Source organism: Athene noctua, chromosome 6 (genome assembly GCF_965140245.1).
Source record: "Athene noctua chromosome 6, bAthNoc1.hap1.1, whole genome shotgun sequence".
Taxonomy (NCBI): Eukaryota; Metazoa; Chordata; class Aves; order Strigiformes; family Strigidae; genus Athene; species Athene noctua.
In genome coordinates this window covers 14346901-14374151 of record NC_134042.1, presented here as the reverse complement: position 1 = coordinate 14374151, position 27251 = coordinate 14346901, and the positions used below count along the sequence as shown (strand labels likewise).

The 27251-nt window shown below is 42.9% G+C and overlaps 1 protein-coding gene across 1 annotated transcript in view; it reads right to left on the bottom strand.

The window, feature by feature from the left end:
• Window positions 1–14257: 14257 nt before the first annotated feature.
• The window catches only part of MAP3K9 (mitogen-activated protein kinase kinase kinase 9), a 63292-nt gene continuing 50298 nt past the window's right edge, over window positions 14258–27251 (bottom strand). Inside the window, exons 11-12 of the mRNA XM_074909164.1 lie at window positions 26424–27239; window positions 14258–25170 (exon numbers count right to left, since the gene is read on the bottom strand). Of these exons, the coding sequence (XP_074765265.1) occupies window positions 24689–25170; window positions 26424–27239 (1298 nt within the window). The 3' untranslated portion in view covers window positions 14258–24688. The remainder of the gene's footprint in view (window positions 25171–26423; window positions 27240–27251) is intronic.

Sequence of the window (27251 nt, the reverse complement as noted above, 5' to 3'; positions counted from 1 at the left end):
TTTTCTGATTACAGGAGACCCAAGTGAAGTAGCTTTATCTAAAAAGAGAACTTTCTCCTTATGCTCAGCCATCTATTTCATGCAATAATTGAATGTCTGCTGAAAAACTGTCTTGTCATCTGTTGCAATAAAAAGAATATGCTCGATTATAGCTTGGCTGTGCTTACTGAAATGCTGCAGCCCACAGCCTCGAGGGCAGAAAGCCTGACAACTTCCTTCTGAGAGTACCCCTCATTCATACAGAAATGTTTTGGTCCCCTTGCACATTTTGCCTATAATGCCAGAGCCCTTCTCTTCCTAAAGCAAAAGCCTTCAAGCTCTCCTTCCACTGTTGGAGTATTTCTTACAGTGGTACCTTGGGCTTATCAGGTCAGTAACCTCCTCCCCATATTTCATGCTCTGTATTGTATCCACAATAGATTAAAAAAATAGATGGCATTTTAGACTTCCGGATTTCAATCTGAACCCTAGTGATTTAGCAGGAGCGGGGGGGATGTGGTGAATTCATCTTAGTCTGTATCGTCTCTGCACTGCACCTTGGTAGCTGTAGGAGGACCCGCCATTTTATGAACACAAACTACTGCAGCATGATCCAGAAAGCAGCTAAATGCTTTACTTCTGTTTTTTCATTTGTCATCACATTTAATCTAAATCAATTCTTACAGCCTGAAAAAAGATATACCCAAGAAGTGTAGAAATATCAGCAAAAGTAAACTGCCTTTTTTAGAATTGTATTCTATAGCAAGCAAGTGTTACTAGGAGTGCTAATGTCATTAGGAGTGAGGAGAGAATTTTGTTTTAGTTTTAATTTATGATTTCACGGTGCTGAGAAGTGTACCACAGTTGTTCTGGGTTGTTCTCTAGAGGCTGCTGCGACACCATCTATAACTCCCTCTTGGAAACTAAAAAGAATGGACATGCTGTTCTGAGCTGTGTGTGGATGCCTCTCCCAACACACACAGTGCTTGGGTGCAATGTGGGAAAGGACATAAATGCACAGGCGCATACACACTTTAGAGGTAATTTATATTTCTCTCAACCTTATCCCATCTGCAAAAGGAGAGTGTTGAATCCTGGCCTTTGAAGCTCAGGGTGTAGCTATTCCAGACTTCCCTTGGCTATTTGCTCCCTCACTTAAACTGATTTTAATTCTACATCAGACTTTCCCTCATGCAGATTTAAGTTCATCAGTTTTTGTTTTGACCTGGGAGGCCCAACACCACCAATAGATCCCTGGTGTCTTGCATGCCCTCTGCTCTCCGTCTCAGAGAAGCACATCTCTCCTCGGCTATTTTTCACCAGCTCAGCTATGCCCATTCTGCCCTCAGTGTTACCCCTAGGCACTATGACTGCAGTGCCAAACCTTTTACACTTTGTTGTTCTTTGGTACAAAGAGGTTGTTAATCAGAGTGACGTCCAGAATATCATCTGTGTTTGCTGAATACACATAGGTAAGAGAGGGCAAGGGCGTAGGGAGAGAAGGACATGCCCAGGAAAATGGGGGATCTCTTCATCCCATTGCCATTCAAGGTGAGATAATTCTTCACCTTTAATTTAAAGTTTTGTCAGGGTCTTGACTTGCCACTCTCTTTCTTATCTATATAGGAAAGTATGTTATCTAGCACACCAACCATCTATCCGATAGGGGAGGTCAGAAATTATTTTCCTCTCCTTGTCCCCCGCTGGGGCTAGAACAGCAAAAAGACTGGGTATGAGAAGGATGTATCCACCCCATAATGCCAATCAGAGGAGCATTAAATTGGATCAAGACTTAGAAATCAGCACCAAATGGCTCTTAGAAGCTCTTAGAATTAGTGAAAACCAACATGCATAAGAGCATCAAAGACAAGATTCCAGGGTAAGGGCAGTTCCAGGATATACCATGCGCAAAGGCAAAAGCACCTTCAGTTCCCCGGGCTCCTGCCCCCTCACTCATTTCCCCATCAGTGGAGGACACATTAACTTACAATGACAGCTTGCAACTTAGGTCTATGTCTCCTGTGTCATTCACCTCCTTTAGCTGCTCTGCTGGGTCCTAAGCGGTGTAGCGCAGAGTGGGACTTTTCTTGCCCAGGTTATGAGAAGAGCCCTGTCCCTTTCTCCACCAAAAGGTATTTTGCTATTTTCCCTTTTATGTTGGCATTTGATGTTAATCCACAGGCAACTATTTCCAGCCTCAGATCCTTTTCTGAGGTTCTGCTTCTCAACCAGCATTTCCCTGCTCTTTTCATGTCTGTAAAGCTTATTCCTTTCCTTTGAATCAATACAGCTTTATTTAGGATGGCATCTTTCACAGAAACCATATCCTCAAATGCCTGTGAATAACTCCAGATCATGGTCTGTATCTGGGACAAATTATTGCAAGCAGTAAATATTGTATGGAGTGAAAATGTTCAATCACACCATATTTGTTTTACTAAATCTCATGTTATTGATTCCTTACCTTTTCTGCAGTTCATAGATTTCATATCAGCCTCTCCCCTCAAATGCTTGTGTTATCCAGCTTTGTCCTTTATGCAGGTCTGATTACAGCTGCATGAAATCCTGAGGAAGGAAGATGCTCTGAATTTAAATATGTGCCAGGCCTATATTTGCAATAGGCATGTGAGATGCCCAGCTAGATAGCTCTCTACCTCCTGGTATATCCAATCTCATTAGTTCCACTGAATTTATCTGAAGTATTGTTTATTCAGAAGAGGTTCTGAGCATCGACCCCAGGATATCAGCACTGGTGTGTAACATGCTACTGTAAGAAGTACCGGTATCGTACACTGAAGGACTAGTACCTGCCCCCAAAAGGACACTTTAAGTTCAGACTTGTCTAGTCTTCCCAGGTCAGTAACATCAGGCAAATGGCCAAATTGTAGCAGGAGGATGAAAGGCATATAGGTGGCCTCCTGGAGGGTGCTAAAAGGAAAACTGATGGTTCTTCCCCAGAAAAGCTTCAGACCCATCTATATCCTCTCCCTACACATCCTATGGCAACCTCCCAGCCCCTGCTTCCCTGCCTCCACACATACTAATGCAGAGGTATCAATACTGACTTTTCCAGAGGCAACTTCTGTATGCTGAGGATTGTTGGAATGTGAGTAAAATAGAGGGCAAAATGGGAAGAAGAGCCTCTGGCTTTGGTTGTTTTTATATGACCAGAGTGTGTGAGAACAAGTATTAAAAAATATTAGCGCTGGCAGTGAAAACTAGAAGCACAGGATACTCTGATCCCAAAATAATTTGGGTCTCCTCAGGATGCACTGATGTTAAGGTCGCTCGAGATTGTGTGGCAGACAACCACCATCTGCCACAGATTCCAAGCACCCGACTGAATCCCCAGGTCTGGCGGGCTCAGGAAGGCCACCCCCAACACGGCACGGGAAAGTGAACACTGCACAGGGATCATCTCCAGAGGCGCACATAAGGGAAGGCACAGCTTGGATTATGTGGGCTCAGCGCTCTGGTTCAGAGATGCTACCTGTAATGTGCAGCACTGCTGAGGGATGCTGACACTTGCTGGATATTTAAAGCTTTGACCAAGAGAAATAAATGTTTTATCATTCTGCACTCACACACCTGTCAGTCACTTCCCTTTTATTAGCTAAAGCCCACAACACTCACAGCAAAACATTTGACTGATCCTCTGGGTAGAATGCAACGTTTTCTTAGGAAACAATTATCAAAACCCAAAAATAGCCTCAACTTCTGTGTGTCATTTTTCTTCTTAATGGAATGGGCCATTAAAAGGCTCGTTCTTGTGCTACATTACTCAGGACCTAGCTATAGCATTCATCACTTTCCTGGTAGCTCTGCTCTTATTGGAGCATCCTGTGCTTCCCCTGTAGACCTCTAGAGATATCCAGCCATTTTGTTTTAATATCACTATCCTTGCTAACAATGGAATGTAATTGTCCAAGAGAGCAAGCTAATGTATACCTCAAGTGAAAAACACTTGTAAAAAATTGAAGAAAAGAGCTGTAGCCAGAGAAGGGAATTAAGAGGCAGGACTTCCAGGCTCTGCTTTCAGTTCTTCTTAGAGCTTGCACATTGGCAAAGTTTTTTTAACCTCCTTTTGCCTCAGTTTCTGAACTGTGGAATGACCCATGGAAGATGCTTATTTGGAATATTAGTGTTTGCAAAGATCCTGGATTTAAGAAGCTAAGTACACACACAAAAAAGTCAGTCTTCACTTCCTATGCCCCTTAATTACAACACTTTCATCCCCAAATGACAATTCTTCTCACTCCTCCCACCCTCCATCCTCAATTTTTTCTTAAGAGTTTTGCCTCCTTTTTGGTTATTATGTTCACTCATTTAAATGGCAGCCAGAGACTTTTCTAGTAGATGTTAGGAAAACAATTCTAACAGGAAAGATAGCGAGGTGATGATCATTTTCCCTATCATGTATTCAAAGGAAAAGAAACAAGCCCGTAGAAATGCCTGCCCCACAATTACTCTGTGTCGTTGCCAAGTGTTCCTGATCCTCAGGACACATGGCTGGAAAGGAGGTCACGGCAGTACACTGCCATGGTTTCATGTCCTTACTGCCAGAGCCACTTCGCTGCCGTCTCTCAGCCTTCCTGCCTGCATCACATGCCAGTTATCTCTCGTCCTTCATCACACAGCTTTGCTTTGCCTCCACCAGCTCCTGCACCCGAGGCCAGGAACAACACGCTGCATGGCCTTGCCAAGTCAGAGTCTCCATCCTCACGCAGATGTGTGCATGCAGCTGCCATCCTCAGAAGAATGCAACTTGTCTCAGCAATCTGCGCTGATCTGGCTCCCTCCTTGAATCTAGAGAAATCAAAAGTTGCTGGTTTTGAGATGTGTTATGTCTTTAACCACCTCAAAGATGTGTAAGGGTAGCCAAAACACAACTTACAGCTCACTGAGGTGATTTAGCCAGTGAACAACTTACAGATAACAGAAGGGCCAGGAAGACATTTTGGGGAGCTGGAAGCACATAATCTGCACATAATTTTGCATTTGAATCATGATGTTCACTGCCAGACAAAATCAGCACAAGCCTTAGCCTGTGCCTGGGACAAAACCGACAAAAGGCTGTGCCTTGATAGAGAGAAACAGAAGAAAAAAATCTGAAAAGCCATTACAGAATCAAATGTAAGCAGCTGCAAGAGCAAAGCCCAGTTTGGTGATGGTCGTATGCTCACCTTGGTTATTATTTTGTACCCAGTTACCAGTCTGTGATTGGTGCCTATAAATACAGAAAGTCAGCTCAGCTGGAAATAGATATGATCTACACCAATTAGTATTTCATCCGCTTGAAAATACAGAAAAAAGCACAGCTACATAAGCTGCAAAACTGAGTACTAGCAGATGAGGCTCTGGAAACACATCCAAGAAGGTCGGGTGGGAATTGTGAAAATGAATGGGTAGACAGGGAAGCAAGAGGAGGAAAGGAAGGGTATTTAGGGAGCATGTGGGGAGCTCATCACTCCTGGAGTTATCAACGGGACGTAGGGTTTCATGGTGCTCAGCACCCAGGCTGGGACATGCCAGGCATCCTTCTGTCTGACCACTCACTCTTGACCTATGTCAAGGCTGCTGTACAGGGAACACCAAAAGCCCAGCAGCACCTGAGAAAGCTGTCATTTTTGCATCTTTTGAAGGCACCAGTGTGCCTTCATGCTGGCAAATCACTGAATGCCTGCTGTAAAATTCAAGCCCCTGGTGAAATGCAATTTCCACACAAGCCTCACGCTGGAGGACAAGAGAGCAGCAAGGTGAAGGGACTGAGCACACACCCGCTCCTGGCTGACCTGCAGCTTCCCACCCTGCCCAGGCAACACAGGCTGGAGCCCAGCTGATTTCTCCCACAGATCCTTCATAGCATCATCTCTTCTCTGTAGAGCCCTGCTCTGGTGCAGTTCAGGCTGCAGACCCAGATGGGAGCTCTGGATGTTTTCCTTTGTATCCACAGAAGCCCTTTTATCTTTCAGCTGCCAAAGAGGCATGTGGATCCTGACAGGAAAACAATCAGCAAGTCTCTCTATCAGCCAGAGACATCAGGGACACAGGCATGTTTAAGCCTCACTCCTGTTCCCAGCCCTTATCTGCCCATATGCAGCTGTGTGACCCTTTGAAGAGTGGGAGCTGCTCCCTCACCCTGTGCTGTGCCCAGGGTCAGGATCCCCGCTGTGAGACCACTGCCTGGTGTAACACCCTGGGAACAGCCTGCCCCTTCGCCAACCATCTCAGACGGGTGTTGAACAGAAAGGGAGCTGTGACAGCCGTGAGGCCCCTTGTGACTTGTCACCTGCTAGTGCAGTTCTTCCCCCTTCCCCTTCATCTGCATTGAACTGGCACCAAGTGAGCCACATCAAAGACTGCTTCCTGGCTAATAATAATGCAAGAAACCCTTAATCTATTTTTAAACAAAGGCTGAGTACTCTGAAAGATGAGGGACTGGGGCAAGGAATATGACTAAACACATAAAACGGGAAAGAAAATACACACATGTTCCCAGGATCTTCCAATACAAGTTCCAGAAAGGTTATGCAAGATGGGCACTGCGGTATTCACATCCACTTTCTGCTGCTGTTGAGAGCTGCTGCATAGTCCTGGAGATAAGGAGCTTTCAGCCCTGGGATAGATGCCTTCAACTTGTCTGGGCAGTGTCCTTCAGTTCTGCCCAGGAGCGAGGCAACTAGCAGTAAAAAGAACATGTAATCAGATGTAATTAAAACCCAACACCACCACCACACCTACCAGCAAAGGGAAAGGCTTCAGACAAGATGTGCCCTGCTCCCACAGAGAAGTCTCTGTCCTCCTCAGGGAAGGGAAGCCCCAGGAAAGGGAACAGGAGCCCTTTCCTTGCAGGGAGGAAAACTGAGTCATGCACGTTAACAAAGGGTTACCAAGCAATTGGGTGGCTGGGCTGGGAGCAGGCCTGTGCAATGCCCACATAAAACATCCTTCAGGTACACAATAGGTCTTGAAGGGGGTAGTGGCTTCTGTGTTGTGACTGACTAGGGGAACAGAAATCTATGCAGCACAGAGCACCCAGTGCTTGGTGCCTAAGAGTGGCTGCTGGTTACCCCATGACCCGAAGCAGCTTCAACCCAATGACCTGACTGCGCAAGGCTTCTTTGCCACGTTGTCTAATGCTTGTGCAGTAGAAGAAACTGTTTTATTTTTGGCCTGTCACTGACACAGCATAGCACTGAGATGCAGATGTGGTAAATTTTCTTGGGCATTAAAGTGCTGAAATGAAACAGTCATTGCAGCAAATTTTGTCCTTCAGGTTCCTAAGCGGGAGACGGATGATCGCCACCTGAGTCATCCAGCCTCACAGCAGCACAAACTTGCTGTCTATGCCCTGGGTTGCCTTTTTACAGTAAATCCACCTCCTTATCAGCCCATGATGGCACAAAACATTTAGCAATTAATAATATTTCTGCACCGGTAGGAACATCCCCTACAGTTTGAGGATGCAAACAGTTTCTTCCTGGCAATCCACAGTGCAGCTGCCAGAGGCTACCAATCTGAGCTGGAGCCTCAGTGTTATTTTAAGCACTGTTCCCAGCTGCAGCAGCATTGTGTTTGCCAAAATCTTTCCTTCTAGAAAAGAGGAAAACTATCCAGACTGTTTGGTGACTTTCAGGGAGATCAAGTGTTGACTCTTTCCCAGGGTATCATGAGGATAAAACTAATCCATGCTTTAGCACAGCCAGTGAGGAATCCTATACACCTTGCATGTTCAAATCCATTTATTTTGCCTGTCCCTTTAATTCTAAATTTAATACACATTCCTTAAACTCCAACCTGTTGTCAGGACCTAGATGAATACCTTGCTTGTTCCTATTGCAGAAAAAATACATGGCACAGTCACTGGGCTGTACTGAAAGCCAAAGGGACCTACCTGTTGAGGATGAATGAGGTCTTCGAGGGATAGGAGGTTGGTGTCAGACTGACAAAGAGCAGGATGCCAAGAAGAATTTGTGCATTGCTGGTTCACCTGTGGCTAGGTCCCCAGCCCCCCTGCACAGGCCCAGGTGTGGGCTTCAGAGTGATTTCCCAGTGTATTGTTTTCCTGATTAGAATTGCGTTTGGGGTAGAGAGCTCCAGGCACACAGAGGGAACACTGATGGTATGGGGTGAAAACTCCGGCTAGCAGTGACATCCCGGGAGTTTAGCTGATGCAGTAAGACATCGGCTTAAATGATACACATGCATGTGCTATTCAAAACATCGGCAAGAGCAAGCAAAGGAAATACACAGGTGTGCTGCACTTACCGAGGGCTCTGTACTGCTTGCAAGCCTGGGGATGTGCACACATACCTGAGAAGAGAGATTAAGCCAAGGGCTCTGCTTCAGGGTCACCAAGTGCCTCTGGCCAAGTCCTGCTGCTTTTCTGCTCCCCTGCCTGCACTGAGAAGCTCCAGGTACCAGGGTGTAATGGTAGCGGGTGCCAGGCAAATGCCCTTGAGCGACAAGAAGAGCTACGCCCTCCCTGAGGATGGGGGGGCAGAGACTGTGAGCACAGTCAGTACTAGCAAACTGAGGCAGACCCACTGGCAAAGAAAATGGCTGTACACGAGTTATAGGCCTAGGTCTGTGGCACTTAAAGTGATGGCTTGCACAGTGCTTTTGTCACAAAAGAGAGGCTGATGGGGATGTTGCTGACCAGCATGCCTTGCTCTTGGCTGGTTTTGTTTAGAATATATACAGGCAGCAGCCCGATGCACACCAAAACCTTCAGAGAAGAGTAAGCTTACAAAGGGTCTGCCACAGAGTTAAGATTGCCAGTCTGAGATGGAGCCCAAAGTGGCATGAACTGCATCAAAATGAGGTGGTTTGGATGTGCCATACAGCCCCAAGGGGAATCGCTTGTTGGGTGAGACAAAACAGGAGTTGCACAGAGTGGGTCAGACCCTCAGATTTCCTTAGCCAGGTGGTCCCACAGGTCTGCTCTTATTCCAGAAAGCTTGTGTGAAAGCTTGCCAGCTGCTACCCACCCACTATATGGTTTAGATGAGGAAAGGAAAACCCTTTCCAACAGCCATACTAGCTGCTTGTGCAACACAACGTTACTGGTGCTTAAGAGCTCTCATGGCAGGTTCTGCCTTGGCCCTCCCCAGTCCCAAAAGCCCTGTTCTGGAGAGATAGTAGATAGCACTTACATCCTGAAGACCATGTAGGTACAAGTCCAGAGAGGCTTGCATAAGTAGCAGGTTACTACAGCAAATTCCTAGGCTCTCCCGACACTTTTGGTTTTACACTATCCAACACTTTTTAAAAAGTCCATCCCATGTTTAGTTGCATGGGAGAGAATTTGTGATCGAGAGGTTGGCAGCAGTTTTTGTGATGGCTGTTTAAGTTGAAGAACACTGAAGACTAAGTTGCTGTGATGCTATTTCAGAATTAAGAAGGGATAATGTTGATCCCTCATCCATGTCTCTAGGCAGGATAGTGATGGACATGGCTTGAAATAGCACTGCTTGAAGGTATGTGTATAATCAGGGAGAAAAAAAGTGGCTGCCCTACCTTGCATGTAATTTGTGAAGGGAAAAATACTTCAGGCTAACCCAGAAGAGCTGACATGTGGCTTCAAGAACAGCGTGGTCCTAATGTCAGAATTGCATGCAGCTGAGAAATCAGTTGGCAAACAGTTATGACAGACTGCTCCAGAGAAAGCTATCTGATTGCAGAAAAGGAGCTTGGATTATAAAGATGGAAACTTGCACGGAGGAGGATAAAGCCAGCAGAGAATGGTTTTTAATCTCTGCTCTTTGTACTGGAGACACTAGGTACGGAGGCTGCAGGAGCTGCTTCTTCCACCAGACTCAGCCAAAGCTGAGGTCTGAAACCCCCAGGAGCAGTGAAAGCTCTGTGTTCTGGCCCTCCTCTCTCCCTCTAACTGCACTCAATTACAACTAATGATGAACTACAGAACTCAATACAAACTACGATCATTATGAACTATAATAGATTTGTCATGGAATAGGTGTCAGTCCCCTGAGTACCCAACAGCCTCTGTGACTTCTTTTCCCCCCTTCTACAGGTTTGGCTGCTTGGGCTCAAGGCCAGCTCAGAGAGACACAGCTGTGTGGCCTTGGACAACACTGCTGGGACCAGAGCTGTGAGAAACCTCATCACAGACTCCCCCACTTCACTGGGTAGCCACATTTTCTTGTCGATGGTCCTTGCCTTGCCTTGCTAAATTCTGACCATAGCTATGCCTGCCCAGGTACCTTGCTGACCCAGGCCCACTCCCCCTTTCCTGGCTTGACCTTAGACCCACCTAATTCCTACAGACTTGCCTGGCAGTCACTGGACTGTGACCGGCCCTGGTTATTGTCACTGGACCTGCTCTACTCACCTTGCTCAGGGACCCTGGGACTGCATAGGTGAGGCCACTGCCCTGCCATCATCCTTTGCTCCAGCTCATCTTCCCTTACAGAGCAGCACCCGACAGTGCTGCTCCCTGACACAAAAGCTTAATTAAGGAAACCAAAGCATTACAGGTATAACCTTGATACCACCAAAGATAACTGCCACCAGCAACAACAGCAGAGGAAGGCTCTTCAGAAAACCTTCACTTGCTGTGGGACTACATGGATGGTTTTACTATATGAGTAGAATAAATTTTCAGATTAATAAAGCTACATACATACACCTGGAAGTCAGCAACATTACTAGTGCAATACCTCCTACATTGGGAATTTGTTTGTTTTTGCCTTGGGCAGGTCTGAATTTAAAATCCTTTCAGTGCTGACTTGAGATAGTCCTGAAACCACCCCAGAAATAACAAATGTAGAAGTGACAAAGTACAGGCTGTGCTACAGAGCCTGCCTGAAAGGCTCTTCCTGCCCAGAGACACCACTGATATTTACCTATTTGGAAAAAGATGTAGTGAGATAATTGGGCCTAAAGAGACAAGATTCTCACTCAGTTTGTCAGGGGCTGAGGCCTGAAGATGATGATGGGGCGTCTCTGCTGCCATACTCACTTGTTTCTCTAGTCATTTACCCTGCTCTTTCTACTCTCAAAACCAGAGAGATGCAAATTCTACTTCTCTCTTTCACACCAGAGAGGGTGTGAAAACCCCAAGTTTGGTCTTCCTTGCAAACCTCCTTTCCCTGTCTCCAAAATCACCCCAAGCAGATCAGTATTTCGGGGTTGGCTTGCTTTCCTACTCCAGAAGAGCGGGAAGTGGACTCTCTTCCACAGATGCTGCAACATGTTACCATCAGAGCAGTTACCAGTCACCCATGAGGAGAGGATGGCACTGCAACAGCAGCAAGTAGAGACATTAAGGCGAGGGAACTAGAAGGCTCATTTAGGAGGGCTCTGGGAACAGAAGTTTTGGACAGGGTAAAAGATAGGGAATTTCAAGTGGGTGAGGGTAGTCCCAGAGAAGCAGCCCCTATGAAGGGTGAGAGGTCTGCCTTAGCGTAAGGAGTGATTGGAAGTTATGACCTCAAGTTCTTTTTGCTGGTGGAAACGCGTTGCATGATCAGGTATAAGCCAGGGTGTTTCCTCTTCTGTAGCAACTCTGCTGGTTTCTCCTTATTTCTTGTAGCATCCCAGGAAAGCTCTAACCCACATTCTCATCAGTACTGGTTCCTGTTCCACCCCTCCCTTCCCTTCTGCAGGCAGACAAGAATAAATAAACCTCCTGCCTTACACCTCCTTCCTTCCCCCCCCCCCCCCCCCCCATCTGAGACCACTTTCTTTGCCACAGCTTCTCCAGTCACAAATCATGAGACTTTTCCAGAACAATTCTCCTTTAGAACACAAACCACCTTATAAGATCCTCTTACCTTTGACTGAGTCCTGCAAGATCTGGGGGTATCTGTAGAAAAAACTAAAGAGCCAGATACAACTGAGATCACCAAAATCAAAAATGCCAGACTGCTGGCCAGTTCTCTGACCACTGGCTCAGGATCCCATTGGGGAACATGACGGCCTAAGACGTTCACATCCATAAGAGCTGGTTCTTTTAATACTAACTGCAATCTGTGACAGGTAACCCCATCCACTTTTTAAAAAAAAAATATTCAAACCCCTGTTTTATTATAATATTAAAGTTAAGGTGTTAGAGCATGGTTTTGGGAGAAAGGAATAAATTTCAGAGCAAATTCTGCAGGCATGAAGTGTATGGGCTTTGGCTATATTTAGTAAAGCGATTATGGTTTTGTTCTACTTTATGCTGGAGTGCTATCAGTTGATCCTGCCTCTTTTCATTCCATTTCAATTTGTTCTTTGTTAAATTAATGAGGACTTAACAGAAAATAAATCACATGCCATTAATAAGATTTTAGATTAAGTAGTAAAGAGCCACAAAGCATGTTGAAGTCTACTTGAAAGCCCCAGAGCTTTGCTCATCCTGTCACAATTGTTTCCTTTTTCCCTGCCAGAGCAAACTGTAGTGTCAGTTGTGCATAAGCATGGAGATAAAGCTTGTTAACCCTTGTTAAGATACTCCAGATGTTTGTTGTTACCATGTTCCCTCCAGCATTTTTTCTAAAGCCTAGCCTGCTTGAGTGCAATACCAATATGCCTGAAAACTTTTCATGTTACAATTGATGTGGTTATTGTTAAACCTAGCTTTAGGACAGCCTCTTCCTTTTCTTCCATGTAAGAAGGGCCAAGCATGTCAAAATTCCACTAGAAACAGCAGATTAATTTATCATATGAGCTGCAACTGCGTAGCCCTGCCTACCTTCCCCTTAATCTGCTTAGCCTCAGAAGGGTACTGAGAGGTTTCAGCAAGGTATGCAATGGGCTTTCAGAGCACCACTTACATGTACTATTCCAGCATTTACCATCTGCAGAACATAATGTTATGTTAACATTACAAGTTCCTCACTTGAGTGTATTTACAGCTGAAGGCCTACATAAGATTTGCACTGTAGAATTTGTATGTGCACCCCTTGCCTACACATCAACAAAAGAAAAACTGAAATTACTCAGCTTAAAGCATCTGCTCGTGTGTTCATTCTGCATCCATGCTAACCCTGGCAGCTTTCATTTAGGATCCTCCCTCTCTGCTAGAAGTGATTAGATTTCCCCGCTTAGAACACTGCTAGTTTTATTTCTATGTTCTGCCCCAGTGCTATGTGTTCCTGCCATTTTCTGTAGAAGCTGCATTTGCTGGCAGAAATTTATCTGCCATGATGCATCTAAATTTTTGTTCCTGAGGAGTCCAGCTTGAAAATTATGGTAACCTTGTGGTTGTGACAGGTGAGTAAATTCAGCTAGAAAATCCGATTCTTTTAGGACAGAATCCTATTCTGAAAAACATTACAGAAGACAGAAATATTTGGGTTAATTTGAGGAGTCAGGATTTGGGGAGAAGGGGAAAGATAGTTTCAAAGATAAAACATTGCAAGACACCTTTTGTTAAAACAAGTGAAAAGGCAATTAATTTTCCATGCTATTTTTCTAACTAAATGTAATTGACTGCCTCTCCTCCCAGTTTATCACAAAAACCATCACTACAGCAGTTTGAATGGAATATATGACTAAAGGTAGCCTACCCATGCACTGTTCAGTCTCCATATCTGCTGGAAGGGTGTAGGATTTCTTGCACATACCCATGTTAGTGAAAAAATTCTTCAACAGGAAATGATGAAACTTAAGGTCTTGGAGTGCACAGTCCTTCATCAGTGCAGCCGCGTTTCTTAAAGCACGGAAATGTGAAATGATGGCTTGGTGGCAGAGAAGAGCAAAGGCACAACTTAGAAACCAAACATACAACCTAGGAATCAAACCCACATTGTTCTGGCTTTCACACCAACAGCAAATGAAGGACAGCTTGGAAAGAGCCTTGTTCAAGCAACTGTGTCTCACTGAATGATGTGGCAGGGACAAAGGCACAGCATCAGAAGTGAATCTAAACCATCTGTTAAATGTCATCATGCACAAAATGTGTTACTGCATTAGCTTCAGATCCAGATTCACATTCTGGCTGGGATAATAAATAAAGAGTAGAAAAAACAGAACAGCAATACTAATCTTAATAAAAAATAGTATGCAATTAATCACCCTGTGCAGAAAAAGCCAAAAAGGGGTGAGCAGGCAGGTACTGTGCCTACTGTCCTGGGTTTTGCAAAAACAGATTTCAAAAACCCTATGGAGGGCCCAGAGCTGGAAGAGATGATCAGGACCAAGTTACCTTGCAAAGAAAAATAAACTTCTTGTGGCACTAGGAAAAATTCTGAACTCCTCAGATCAAGGTAATGCCACTGCTATTTGAAGCACAAAATCAAGAACTCAAGGCCTAAAGACGATCACTTTTATAACAGTTTTATTCAAGTCTGTGTGCTCTAGTGTTGAGACAAGGCCTAGATCAGCATTACACTGTAATACAATAATTTTAGCCATTGAACCAAGCCTGCTTGGCATCCTTGGTTTACAATTTACAGTACATCCAAAAAAAGAGCAAAGAGAAAAGAAATCCCAAAACGCCAACAACTTTCATTAGCTCTTTGCTTCATTTAAATATTGTTCTATAACATAAAATAATTTAAATACAAAAAAAGAACTGTAATCCAAATACACATAATACATTGACACAGAACAGAGGAAAGATACAGTAGATTATGCACAAGAGTATTCAGTTGATGTGTTACCTACAGTGAAACAAACTGGACATTAATATAATTTAACTATTTAAGCCCAAGAGGGTCAGAGGCAACAAGTCCCGGTCACAAATAAAGCTTTTTAAAAAATAATGCAATCTTCTTTTCCTCTAAGCTTACTGCTGTACAGAAGTTAAAGGAAGGCTCCAACAAATCACTTAATTTGACAACATTTTATCACACAAACAAGAAAAACTTGGTGGCCTCCGTTATTTTACTCAACTCTGGGGTACATTACCACTTGCTAATGTAACTGCTTTCATTGCAGGTTCTTCAGGTAAAATATACCTTCAGGTACTTTTGAACACCATGAACAGAAGAGAAGACATACAGAGGTCTCCAAAACCAGACTGAAATACTTAGGTTGCAAAATGAATTCCAGTTCTGCAGAGTTTGGAGTTCCTTATGAAGTACCCAATACCCTCCACACAGTGATTTCAACGCAAGCAGGAACTATCCCATATCTCAAAAGAACAGACATGGGGCCATGATCTTACACTAGAATAATCTACTCACCTGGTTCTTCAGATTTACAGCATTGTACCTAGGAAAGTCAGGTCACTGATTTTTGCATCTGGATTTAAATAGAAGCAGGAGCAGATCCACAATTAATAAGGCAAAAGAAAGGAGTAGCTTATAAAAAGAGGGAGGAAATACATTCTCTGGCTGAGAAATTCTTGGACTTTCAAAGCCACAGAAGAGACACTGTTAAAAGCACAGGTATTTTCCCTGATTTTTGCACAACTGTTGCCCTGCCCACTCCATATAAGCCTCTCAACTTAAGTCAGGCAAAATATATCAGATATTTCCAGCTTATCCTGAATTTATGACACAGAAATCACATATACCAGCACGAAGTGCTGCGCCAACAGCCGACAAACAAGAACCCTAGAACTCTAGTAACAGTGGTGGATGTTGATCACTGCTGAACTTGTCCGGTCTGTCCACCAGCCTGGAGGGATGCGTTTTTAAAATGAGAAAAAACACCTGAGAGGTGGTCTCAGGTTAAACTGACAGTTGCACATACAACCTCCGTGCACCGCTTACTGCCCCTTTACAGCTAGTAGCCTGCTAATGCAGAAGCCATTGCTCTTTCTTCCTGTAGTAGCCTGCTAATGCAGAAGCCATTGCTCTTTCTTCCTGTAGTAGCCTGCTAATGCAGAAGCCATCGCTCTTTCTTCCTGTAGTAGCCTGCTAATGCAGAAGCCATCGCTCTTTCTTCCTGTATCAGAAAACATTCCAAAGCTTACCCTGTTTATGGCAAGACTTAGCAGTCAAATAGGCATGGCATGTGCAGTCATGGAAAGGCCACAAGAGTCAGCAATCAAACGAGCATTTACCCAGAGGCTTGTGAAGGAACTCTTTCCTCAGGTAAACTGACTCTTTCCTCTGACAATCCAAGTATGGAGCCTGATCCTTCACCATTAATTTCTACACGACAATCCCCTCATTTAGATTAAAGGAGCTTAGCTGAATTGGGGTCTTGTGCATTTTGACCCACAGATACATTCCGCTGACTTCAATGATGCTTAAGTATGTGATGAAGAGCTTTCTTAAACTGAGGCCTCTTCCCTTCTAACTTAAAAGTTAATTGCCCTAAATACAAACTTTTACTACTAGATCTTCTTGGCTCTATGTGGTTTCTTACTGTAATTGCCAAATATAATGGGCACTGGTGCCTACCGAGTTTAAGTGGATCTAGGTATATTCTCCACTTTGAATTTAGTCATGTCCCAAAGAGACCTATGTTGCACAAGAATGGATTTTACTCTGCAAAGAACACTGGCCAAACTCAACCATTCAACTGGCAAACACTTGTGTACTTTCTTTTTTTTTTTTTTCCCTGGGGCTTTATTCTTTACAGTCTAGGGCTACTGGATGTTATGTTTGTCAAGATAACCTCAACAACAGAGCAATGGCAGAACTGATGCAGTAACATCTGCTTGAGATGCAGTGTGAAAAGTCAGCTCAGAGGTATTAGCTGCCCTATTCAGATACACATGCTAATCCTGTTGACATTGTAAGAGCCACTCACTAAAGCATGCAAGACAGAACAACCACCCTACTATGACTATCTGGGCAACAAGGTGATGGTTCGTAGGGTGACAAGTCATTTTGTAACACAGACTGGGCCTGCGAGAAAACACATTACCCAAGTTAAGAAGTGGCCACATCTAAGTAACCCAAGTTGAGAAGTGACCACACCCATAAATTCCAGAAGAACCTGAGGTAGAAGCTCAGTTCTCCTCTAGATGTAGCTAAAACTGAAGCAGCTCAGTGTGCAACCGAGCTATGCCAAACAGTAATCAGAGGCCAGGTTTGTTCTGAAACTCAGTGACGAGAAAACCAAGTACAACGGTTCCTAAAAAAAGCATTCATGTACATACTGAAATCTTCCATTAGCAGCATTCTTATCAATGAAGCTTGGAGAAACACCAGCATGTCTTCCTGCTCAATTATAACCTCTACTGCTAAAAGAGTGGGACACAAAAGCATCAGGACATGGCTAGAACAATGTTTCTTTTTTCTCAGACCCATATGTCTCTCCAAGACTAGGAGGTTAGCTTTATCCAACCTCAACATCTGCTCTTGAAAAAAGGCTAAACTGGAACAATCAAGGTAGAACAGGGAGACAGTGTCAATCACTCACACAGCATATATAAAATGCAATATTCTGGTCTTAGGCTGAGGTTACAGCCAACAACTTTTGAACACAATATAGGTTCTCACTAGCTATCCTAGAAGCTAAAATTTGAGCATGGACAAGATCCTAGTAAAGTACTTCTGAATAATGAAGGGCCTTTTTTCCCCACAACATGATTATTTTTCAAATAATTTATTTTAAGCAAATAAAACTTTGGCATTCCTCCTGCAGATTTGTTCTAAGCCCCATTTTGCTAGCTGTGCATCCATCTGATCCATCAGCTACAAACCTAACAGTAGCACACTTCAAGCTGAGCTTATAAATCCAGGATACTAACCACTAAAAATGTGTCATGGTTTCTTAATATTAGCTATATTGGGCTGTCTGAACATTATTAGCATTCAGATACAATAAGGACTGTATTAGGATCTGATGTCAGGAAAACAACACTGCAAATACAGGGAAATGATCAAGATTGTGTGTAGGTCCACTTTAAAAGCACGTGAGATTATTTAAAACAACCCACCTTGTTTCCAAAAAACAGACCTTCACTTTTAAAAGCAATAGTGGCCAACATGAAATCACCATCTTCTGGTCTATTGACAATCCGCTCTTCCACAGTTCAGAAACCATCAAGAAAAATGACCCACCTTGTCATTTAATTTTGAGACATACATAGTAAAATGAAGTATAAACTTAATTTAGGAAACTGAATTGCTGGTTTTATTTTTTGATTAGGAATTAGCATGTTAAAAAGCCAAATACAAGTGTTTGCCTCTGTCCTCCCATCGTTCCAGCCTCAACTGCCTACCTAGAGCAGTTCTTACCAAAATTTATGCCTTCTTCCCTTTACATCTCTACAAATGAGATATCTCAGGGTAAAATAAAAGAAACCAGCGAGAGATTAAGTAACTACACATTCCCCTCAACTGCTTCTTTAGGACCCAACTTGCCTACAATGCCATGAAATTACTAAGCAGCTAGTATCCCTCTGTACTCTAACTGCTTATTAAGAAGGATAATTTTATTCTTTTATTTGCTATTTCCTGCAAAGCTTCATTTTCACTTCTCCTGGTTGTGTCTTATGCTTTTGACTTGGAAAACATTTTAGGTCAAACCACACCTAAAACATGTATTTGTTTCTGTCTTAGGCCCCCAAGTACTATGGCAACAATAATTAATAACCCAAAAAGATGAGATAGGGGCAGTATACTAATCGAGAGATAAGGAGAGCCAGGGATAGTGCACTTCTTTCCACAGGGGTGTATGAACATCAGTAAATGGGAGGACATGAAATATTTACTGTGCTGGTATTTGGCCTGATGTGCAATGAAGAACACTACAGTACTGAAAGCTACAACCAGGAGTTCCCTCCAAAAAACAACCTCAGGCCCTAGCAAGGAGGCATGTGAGATAGAAGGCACCTAGGAATACAGGATACACCTAACACATATCTCACAGGTTTAAAAAAAAACCAAAAAAACCAAAACACAAAACACAACAAAAAAACCCAAAAACCAAACAGTCCAAGAAGCCATTCTCGGTAGCAAAATTGTGTTCCTGGTCCACTTAGTACCAAAATAAAAAATATTTTTGACACATGTAGAAAAGGAAATAAAATGTGTTTCTTGTACAAACATTGATGAAGTGCTGCAGACTTTCTAGTTGCAAAAAAAGGGAGATCCTTGTTAGAGAGGAACAACAGTAATTCTGGTAGCTACATCAGACCCACCACTCTGTCACCAGTGGCAAATTATCTTTTAACCAAGCACACACACCTATTCGGTGGGAAAGAGTATTTTTAACATACAAAAATAAAGCTGATGTAGGTCATTTCAGAAGCTGTATTAATCTTTCACCAATAGCAAAGCTGCACAAAAAATCTGAGCATGAGAAAAAACTAAAGCAAACGCACCTTTTAACAGCAGCATGTGACTTTATACCAGCGTGTTCAACAGAGGGAGCAGCAGAATAAGCCATGAAGGCATTTCCATACTGCCTCATGAAACAGTGAAAGTAGGGCTGAGGAAACAACAAACAAGTGCTTCTTAAGACTCTTTTGTTTGTTAACCACAGAAAAAGGGAAAATGTAAACCACAAACTGGATTGGAAATAAAGAAGAAAAAGATTAAAATTTGGTTAAAAATCGCTTCTGTTCAGCTAGATACAATACCACTGGTTGTGCAAACCACCATATTCTAATCTTACACAAAAAAAACTTAACAGAAAAACATAGAAAGGCATTCTTGCCCTAAGATATCTTAGCTATATGATCAAGAAAAGGTTTATGAAGTCTGAAAGTTATCCTCTGTGACAGCATGAGTGTGTTTTGGTTCTTTGCACATACATGCTGTATTTATTGCTTGTTTGCAAATATGTTTTAACACACGTCTATCCCCTCACTCTTAATGTCCAGTTTCACCTAAATTATAGCTTTAAGGGAGTTATAAATATGGAATTTAAGCAGCTGTTCTGCAGCAACAGGATAAGGATCAGAAATCTTCATTTCCAAATATAAACATCTTTGTTTCATACTGAAAAACGTAAAGTCAAAAGGAGGACCTGTATCACTGTACAAGACATAAGCCTCCTTATTTGCCACAGAGCTGGCAAGAGTTCTTGAGAATACTTCCAAAACGCATAGAAAAGGTTAGAAAGCAATAAGCATGTCTTCCAAAAAGAAAGGTTTCAAAAAAAACCCAAAGAAACAAAACCATTAATATTAGCTTAAAATTACTTACAAAAGTTAACAGTCTATCATGGAATTTTGGGATACAGTATTAGGTTTGGTTCCATACATCTAATGGGACTCCAGCTCCCATATTCATCCCACAGAGATGAATTAAGTTTCAAATAAAAGTTAAGCTCTAGATAGAAAGGTGACTCAAGATGGGAGGTTTCCTGTCATTTTCTATTTAACAGAACACTCCAGATGGCAAAGACCTTTCTTTACTTACTTGACCATTACTGCCTCACCTTCAACGGAATGAGGTATCTGGTTTCATGACAAATCAAAGTAACACCTTTATGCAGTGTTATCCATAAAGTCTTAAGATAACAGCGTGCTATGAAGAGCAAGGCAACTACTCCCATTCCTAGAGGTACAGAAAACTACTTCATCATAAAAGCATGCCAAACCAGAACAGGTGTTTCCACATCAATAATGTAAACTTCACTTTGAAAACACACATTTTGTTAGAAAACAATTACGAAAAGAATTAGTTTCACTGAGGTTCCCTGCGCCATACTGAATATCAACCCATTGCAGTAATATTTTGAAGGAAAAAATAACACCTATAAAAAGTTACATTTGCAGCTCTGAAAAGGATTGGAAGGAGATAAAAGACCTACTTGCTGGCAAAACAGAGCATTGTGCAGTCCATAGGAAGCAACAGTATTAGAAAAAAAATCCATAACTATTATCACTTTAGTTTCGACACAAAAGCCTTCTTCTCTCTACCTGTCCCACACAAGTTCTGTGAGACCAGTAGAAATTTATCAAAAATTTTTTTGCACTAATTGCTATATTTGTGTTTTCCCTCCAATTTTACGGGAAAAACAAATAGGCTACAAGGATAGCACATTTTGAAGGGCTGGCAAACTTTTTTCTATTTCTTAAATTAGCACATCAATTACATAAATTAGTGATACATACTGACTATTTAAAAAAAGTTTCCTGACTAGGAAAATTTCTCTCAGCAAACAACATTACTACTATTACTATTAGTTTAAAAATTTGTCACTTCCTCTTTGTGAGCCCGGCAATTACTTTAACAAATTTTACCCCATTCTTTTATCATTAATCTTGACTGCTCAGTGATTTTGTGTTCTCATGGTTGGGTTTTTTTTCTGAGAAAATGAGAAAAAGATAAGTGCAACTTATTCAGATACTGAGGAAACAGTACATTTATTACAATTTTTTATAGCAAGATTTTCATCATCTTCCTTGAACACTGCTAGAAAGGTATGTCAATCAACAGTATTCTGAAACTTTTGTCTCCCTGACAAATGGGAATACTAGTAACTAGTAGAAAAAAAGATTTGTGAGCGGACAGTCTCATATCTTCTCAGTATCTAGAGGACTACACTGAAGCACTCCTTTGGAGATTTGGAGCACCTCAGCTTCCACAGCTGGCAAGGAAAAAACCCAACAGAATAAGAATGGTGAGAAATCAAGCCAGGATGAGATAGATGAATACAGGGAGAGATTACCAGCTAGCTTAAATATGCACACAGCCTCTGGGCCTCAGGACACCAGTTGCAACAGCTTTTGGGATGAATAGGGTGAAACACCTGACAACTCTGCCTTGAGAGCTCCCTCTGCCCATCAGAGAATATCCCACCACCTCCTAAAACCAACAGCTTTATTTCTACAACAGACTCCTCTTGCCCAGTATCTCAGATTAGCCACAGGCTCCCACCTGGAAGACAGTTATGGGTCGATGTTCAAAGACTACCTCATTTTATTTCACATGCTAGATTCAGTGAAGATAACTGCATCCAAGGAGTGTTCAAAGAAGAAATAAAAAACAAACATTATGCTTCTACCTAGTCTTTCCGGCAGCTTTGTAATAGAGTATATCTAGGTTGGAAACCCTGACCTGGATCCTTGACTCATTGTCATCTGTTCTACCCAGTTCCCTCGATGTAGCAATGTCCATTTGATGTTAGAGAAGATGCTCTTCAGAGCAAAATACTTCTAATAGAGCTACGCACCACTTTCACCAAGTGATTATCTAAAACAGAGAAAGGGGGAAGGGGTTTTGACACTCCATCCTCAACTTTCCTAAGCAAAAGAGGTGACTGAACAACTTGGCTTTACAGCTGTCTTGCCTGTTGGGGACTTGACAGAAACCTTACAGTTCACTTGGTGAAAGCAACTGGCCAACTATCAGAAAACTTAGTAGGCTGAGTTAAAACAATGTGACCTAGAAAAGCAATCTCCCATTCCACACAAGTAAATGGATTTTAAAGACTCCTATTTGAATTGAACTATTCCAGGTGATGACTTTGTAGAGCATATGATGCTTCCTATGACATTTGTAATGATACTTCTTGGATAGAATACATTACATTTCAGAACAACTGATCCAGTTTTGTTTCAAACTTCTTAAAATTGTAAGGGAGACTATAAAAAATGGATAGTTTTAATCTCCTGCTTTGAAGTCCCTCTGACAGCCTCTGACTGGGCTTTCCTTGAGATTGTTCTGATAGCACAATCAAAATCAACCATCTGTTTGAGTAGGTTTTGCCTTTGTTATTTAATTCCCTGGATCACAAACTGAGTTTTCAGAAATGGAAAGCAAAAGGATGAATGCTTAAGAAATCAATAATGCTAAAGGTCTACATTTAACAAAAGTGTCAAAAACATTTTCTTTTTAAAGTATCTTAACCCCACCATCAGAATACCTTGCCTACACAGTCAATAATCTATCCAGCTTCAGCAGCTAGTATAGCACCATTAAGGCTACCTCCACAGCATTCAATGGGGAAGGCAGCAAAAAGTAATTCTGCCATTAAACACATTTCATGGAATGTGATAAACAGAAATGTGTGACCTTCCTACACAAAAACATATTGTCATTGCTTGGAAAAAAGGGTGCACCTGACTAATGGCAACACGCTGGTTTCAGCCCTCAAACAGAATTAAAAAAACTTAAGTACAGTACTTCCCCACACACGCTGGCTTTTAACATCAGGTTATAAACATCTAAACACACAGGTTCTGTGTGCTGACAGCTGTGAGAAAGTATTCTGCTACACTGCCTTCGCAACAGGACTGGACTGCCCTAACAGGTTGAGCACTGCGTTGGCAGCACTGTCAAATCAGTTATTTGTAACCAAATGGTCAGTAGATTAGCAAAATGAGCACAGATCTGTACAAAAAGAGTGAACAGATGTGCTGTACCCTGCAAAAAAGCAGACTACCTTATCACACTTGTATAAAGGCCACATCCCTTATTAATAACGCCAAAACTGGGGAAGAGAAGCTCTCATTAAAGCTGGTAAGATATACCTGCAGAGGCACAGACACAGTCTCTGCACAGAAAACTGTGAGCACAGGCACACCCTATTTGTGTGACTTCCTCCAAGACAGGGGTCTGTTCTTGCTCCAGAGTTAGGAGTTTTTATTTATTTGAACGGTAGTAAGGTTTTACATGTCTATAGTGTCTTTCACTCCAAGATCTCAAAGGACTTTATATCTATTACATGTGTCCCAACCCCTCTCCCTGTGAGGTAGGTATTATTCCTATTATTTACAGATGGGGAAATTCAGGCACAGAGGTTACATTATTTGCCCAAGGTCACACAGTGAGTCTGTGACAAAATAAAACAGAATCCAGATGTTCTGATTCCTGTTTGCACAATCCAACTACTAACAAGCCTCAGTTTCAAAAGAGCCTTAAACAACTATCAGTGTGCATAAGAACAGTCTTGGGTTTCAAGGGCCACTCCTAAAAAGTGCAACAAAGGAGGAAAAACAGGAAGGGAAAAAAAAAAAAAAAAAAAAAAAGAAGAGGGAACACATAACTTCTGCATGCCAACACAGCTTTGAAGAAAGAGTTCCTGCTAATTCCCTTACCAAAGCTGAGGCAGCTTGACTATGAGCCTGGGATACAGGGGGTGGGAAAAGGAGGCTGATGGAACCGAAGTTTTAAACAAAAAAGCAAGCTAAACAGCCATACCACAAGCCTTCATCTTTCTGAAAGCACAGGGTCATAGAAAAATAGGGCTGAGAAGGACCTCAAGAGGTCACTGAAGTCCAGCCAACCTGCCTTGAAGCCGAGATCAACTACACCTACTCGTTCCCAAAAGTCTAGTCAGTCTGTTCTCAAAGACCTCCATCAGTGGAGATGCCATGCCCTTCCTCTGCAATCTGTTCCACCTTGCACTATCACATGAGCAAAGGAGGACAAGCGAGTCTAAGATAGCTACTTCTGCTCCTTCAGTGGGGGGTACCATAATTCCCAGACCTATCTAATGATCTGAATACATTTCAGAGAAGGTAGTCTCCAGATGTTTACTTTATTCTATCCTGGATTTCCTGGGAAAACATCAAACACTGGTGTCTGCTGTAGTGTAACATTTGAGCTTTGAAAATACTGATTAATACCAGGATAGATACCAATATACTTACTGCAAGTGCCAAATCCTACAAGGTCAGTAACAAAGACTTTGATATGATAATTTTAGCTCATTGCAGATTCAAACCGCAATTAGAGGGCAGGGAAGACTACAGAAAAACCCCACAGCAAAAGTCAGCAGCTCAGAGTTGCCAAGTTTCATCCAACTGCAGACAAAAATCAGGCAGTCGAACAACACATCTTCAGCAGAGGCAGCACCTCTGTAGCATCCCTCCATCTCATCTGTCTTCAAAGTGCATTCTCAGTGCAAAAAGTAGGATTGAATTTAGAGGGGCTCACTATCCCCAGTGGATTTCATACTAAGACCAGAATTCTTGCTTGAGTTCATATGCTGCAGCTTTGTGTGTGTTAAGTTCACTTCTGCATAGCGGAATGGTGCTGTCCTGACTCTGCCCCTCAGCATCTATGTCCAACAGTGTCCGCTCCTCTACAGGAAGACCCACCTGGAGAGGAAGCAGTGCAGGCAGCCCAGGTCTCTCTTCTACAGTGCTGCTGCTACTAGCAAAACAAGAGTCCAGATTGCTTGGAGTATCAGTACTTGAACTGTTGGCAGAAGATTCACCCTTGGCATTGCTGGGTGACACAAACCACCAGGGATCAAGCCGCTGCCGACTGGCTGCAGGACGTGGCCGGGGCAGGAACTCCAATGTCTTGGGTCTTTCCAGTGTGGGGTCCTGCTGTGCATTCCATCGTCTCGGGGTTGGAGGAAAAACAAGGTTGGGGTCTGGCAGGCGAGGGACCTCATTGGGATCTCTACTTGGACTAGGTGTTTTTAACACACCTATCCAAAACAGAGAATGTGAGAGAAAGGGAAACATGTTAGATGTCACTGCTAAATGGTTCCAACAGATCTTAGTTTATTGTATGTACACTGTGAAAATATTTTCAAAGCAGAAAGACTCCATTCAGAATCTACAAACTCCGTATCTTCAAGATTACACCAATCTGAAGTAACTGGCTTCTTCATCCCCACACTGTTCTCAACACATTGCAAGACACCTGCTTCACTGACCTAGTACAAGCAGCAAGTTTTGTTCATTCTCTCATTTGCTTGCTTCAATTTTCAGACTGGAGAGCACGGATTTGACCTCCTATCAGAGGTGAGGACTCTCCAAATCCTTCAGAGGGCACAATAGCCATTAACAGCTTGAATGGATCAGGGAGACACTTGCACAGCAGGATACGTGACACTCATCTGCAGCGAGCAGGACCAACTTCCTGGAAGAGCCATTTAACACTACCTACTGTGGATGTTTCCTGGTTTGTTTTCGTTTAAGGGTGGGGGATGGTGATTGGTTTTTTTGTTTTGCCTTTTTTATAAACACAACATAACTTTTAAATTTTCATGAATACCATTTCAGTGAGTATTCTCAGCTGCATTAACCCACATTTTACTGCAGACTGCCATTCAACAGACAACCTCACATTTTGTTTTACCATTGGGAAAAGTCTGATTGAATCACATTTTAATTTATTATTCTAGTCCTTTTTTTTCCCCCCTCTGAATTACTAGGGCAAGAAAGCAGTAAAGCATTTAAGTTATCAAGTCACAGCCACTCCTAAAGACTGCAACAACGAGAACACTTCCTATCCAGGAGGATCCCTCTTGCTTGCAAAGGAATAACAGCAACAGTGGCACAGCCTCAAACTGTTTAGAGATCCAGTTTTCACTTCCTTAAGATTAGAATTTACTTTGAAATTTAACAACAATAAACAAGTCTATAAAAGCAGTGGAAGCCCCAAGGAACCACTAAAAATGCGAAATACTTGTACTTTGGTACCATCTTTGTCTAAGAAGCAATACTATGGTCTGCCTCACAGCACAGGGGAGCAGAGAGAGTTCCCCAGCGCAGATATTCTGGAACAGAGACCGTTACTGCATTATTCTGTTCATTATTTGTGTCAAGATAGATCTTCTTGTGGGCTGGCCATCACAATGGATGCTGTATAAGCAACATATTTACTTCCTAACAGGTAATTGTATTGTTTGGGTCTTTATTCTGAAGAGAAAAAGGAAGATGGCTGAAAACCTACCTGCTCCCAGTGCTCCAGTTAAACAGCTACTGGAAGGGCATCCACTGGTTGGGCACCCATTCACAACTAGTCCACTCCCTTTGATGGCCCCATCAGAAGGTGTGCGCCTGTGCCCGCTTTGCTGGGTGTGGGAAGAGAGCGTCACGTGTGTGGGAGTCAGGGACTGGTTGGGGTCTTGTTTGAACCTCTCGATCTGGACATTGACTAGTGGGTTGGTAATGGCTGGCAAGGGAGCCTTGACTGTCACTGGGCTGACAGGCATTTCATACACCACAATCTCATCACTGTCTGAGCGCAGCAGGGACCGGGTGGAATTACATTCGGAAATGGAAGACAGGGAAAGAAGGGTGAGGGATGTGGATGGCTCGCCTAGCAACAACATGGGATCATCTTTCTTGAAGATCTTTCGGGAAGGTGGACTAGTGCTCCTGCGTGGGCGTCCAGCTCTCTGGAAAATGCTGTCACGCTTCTTCTTCTCTTCCTTGGGTGCCTCTGGCTCCTCCTCAATCAGCAGCTGACACTTCCCTGCTTCTAACAGATCAAAACCCAGGCCTGCAGCAGCCAGAACTGCTCCACAGCCAAGCAATGCAACCTCACATCGCTTGTGGTGGGAGCCACTACGTTTGAGGCTGTTGGTGGGTGTCAGCTGCGGGGTACTAGTAGCAGAGTTCACAGGGGTGGACTCGTCATTGGCATCACTAGAAGGGCCATCCCAGTCCTCGTTCTTCTGAAATGGGATGCAGAGGTATGACTGATTGTGCCCAGGTGAAGGGTTCACTTTGCCCTCTCCATTAAGACATTCACTGTCTTCATCATCTGGAAAGCAAA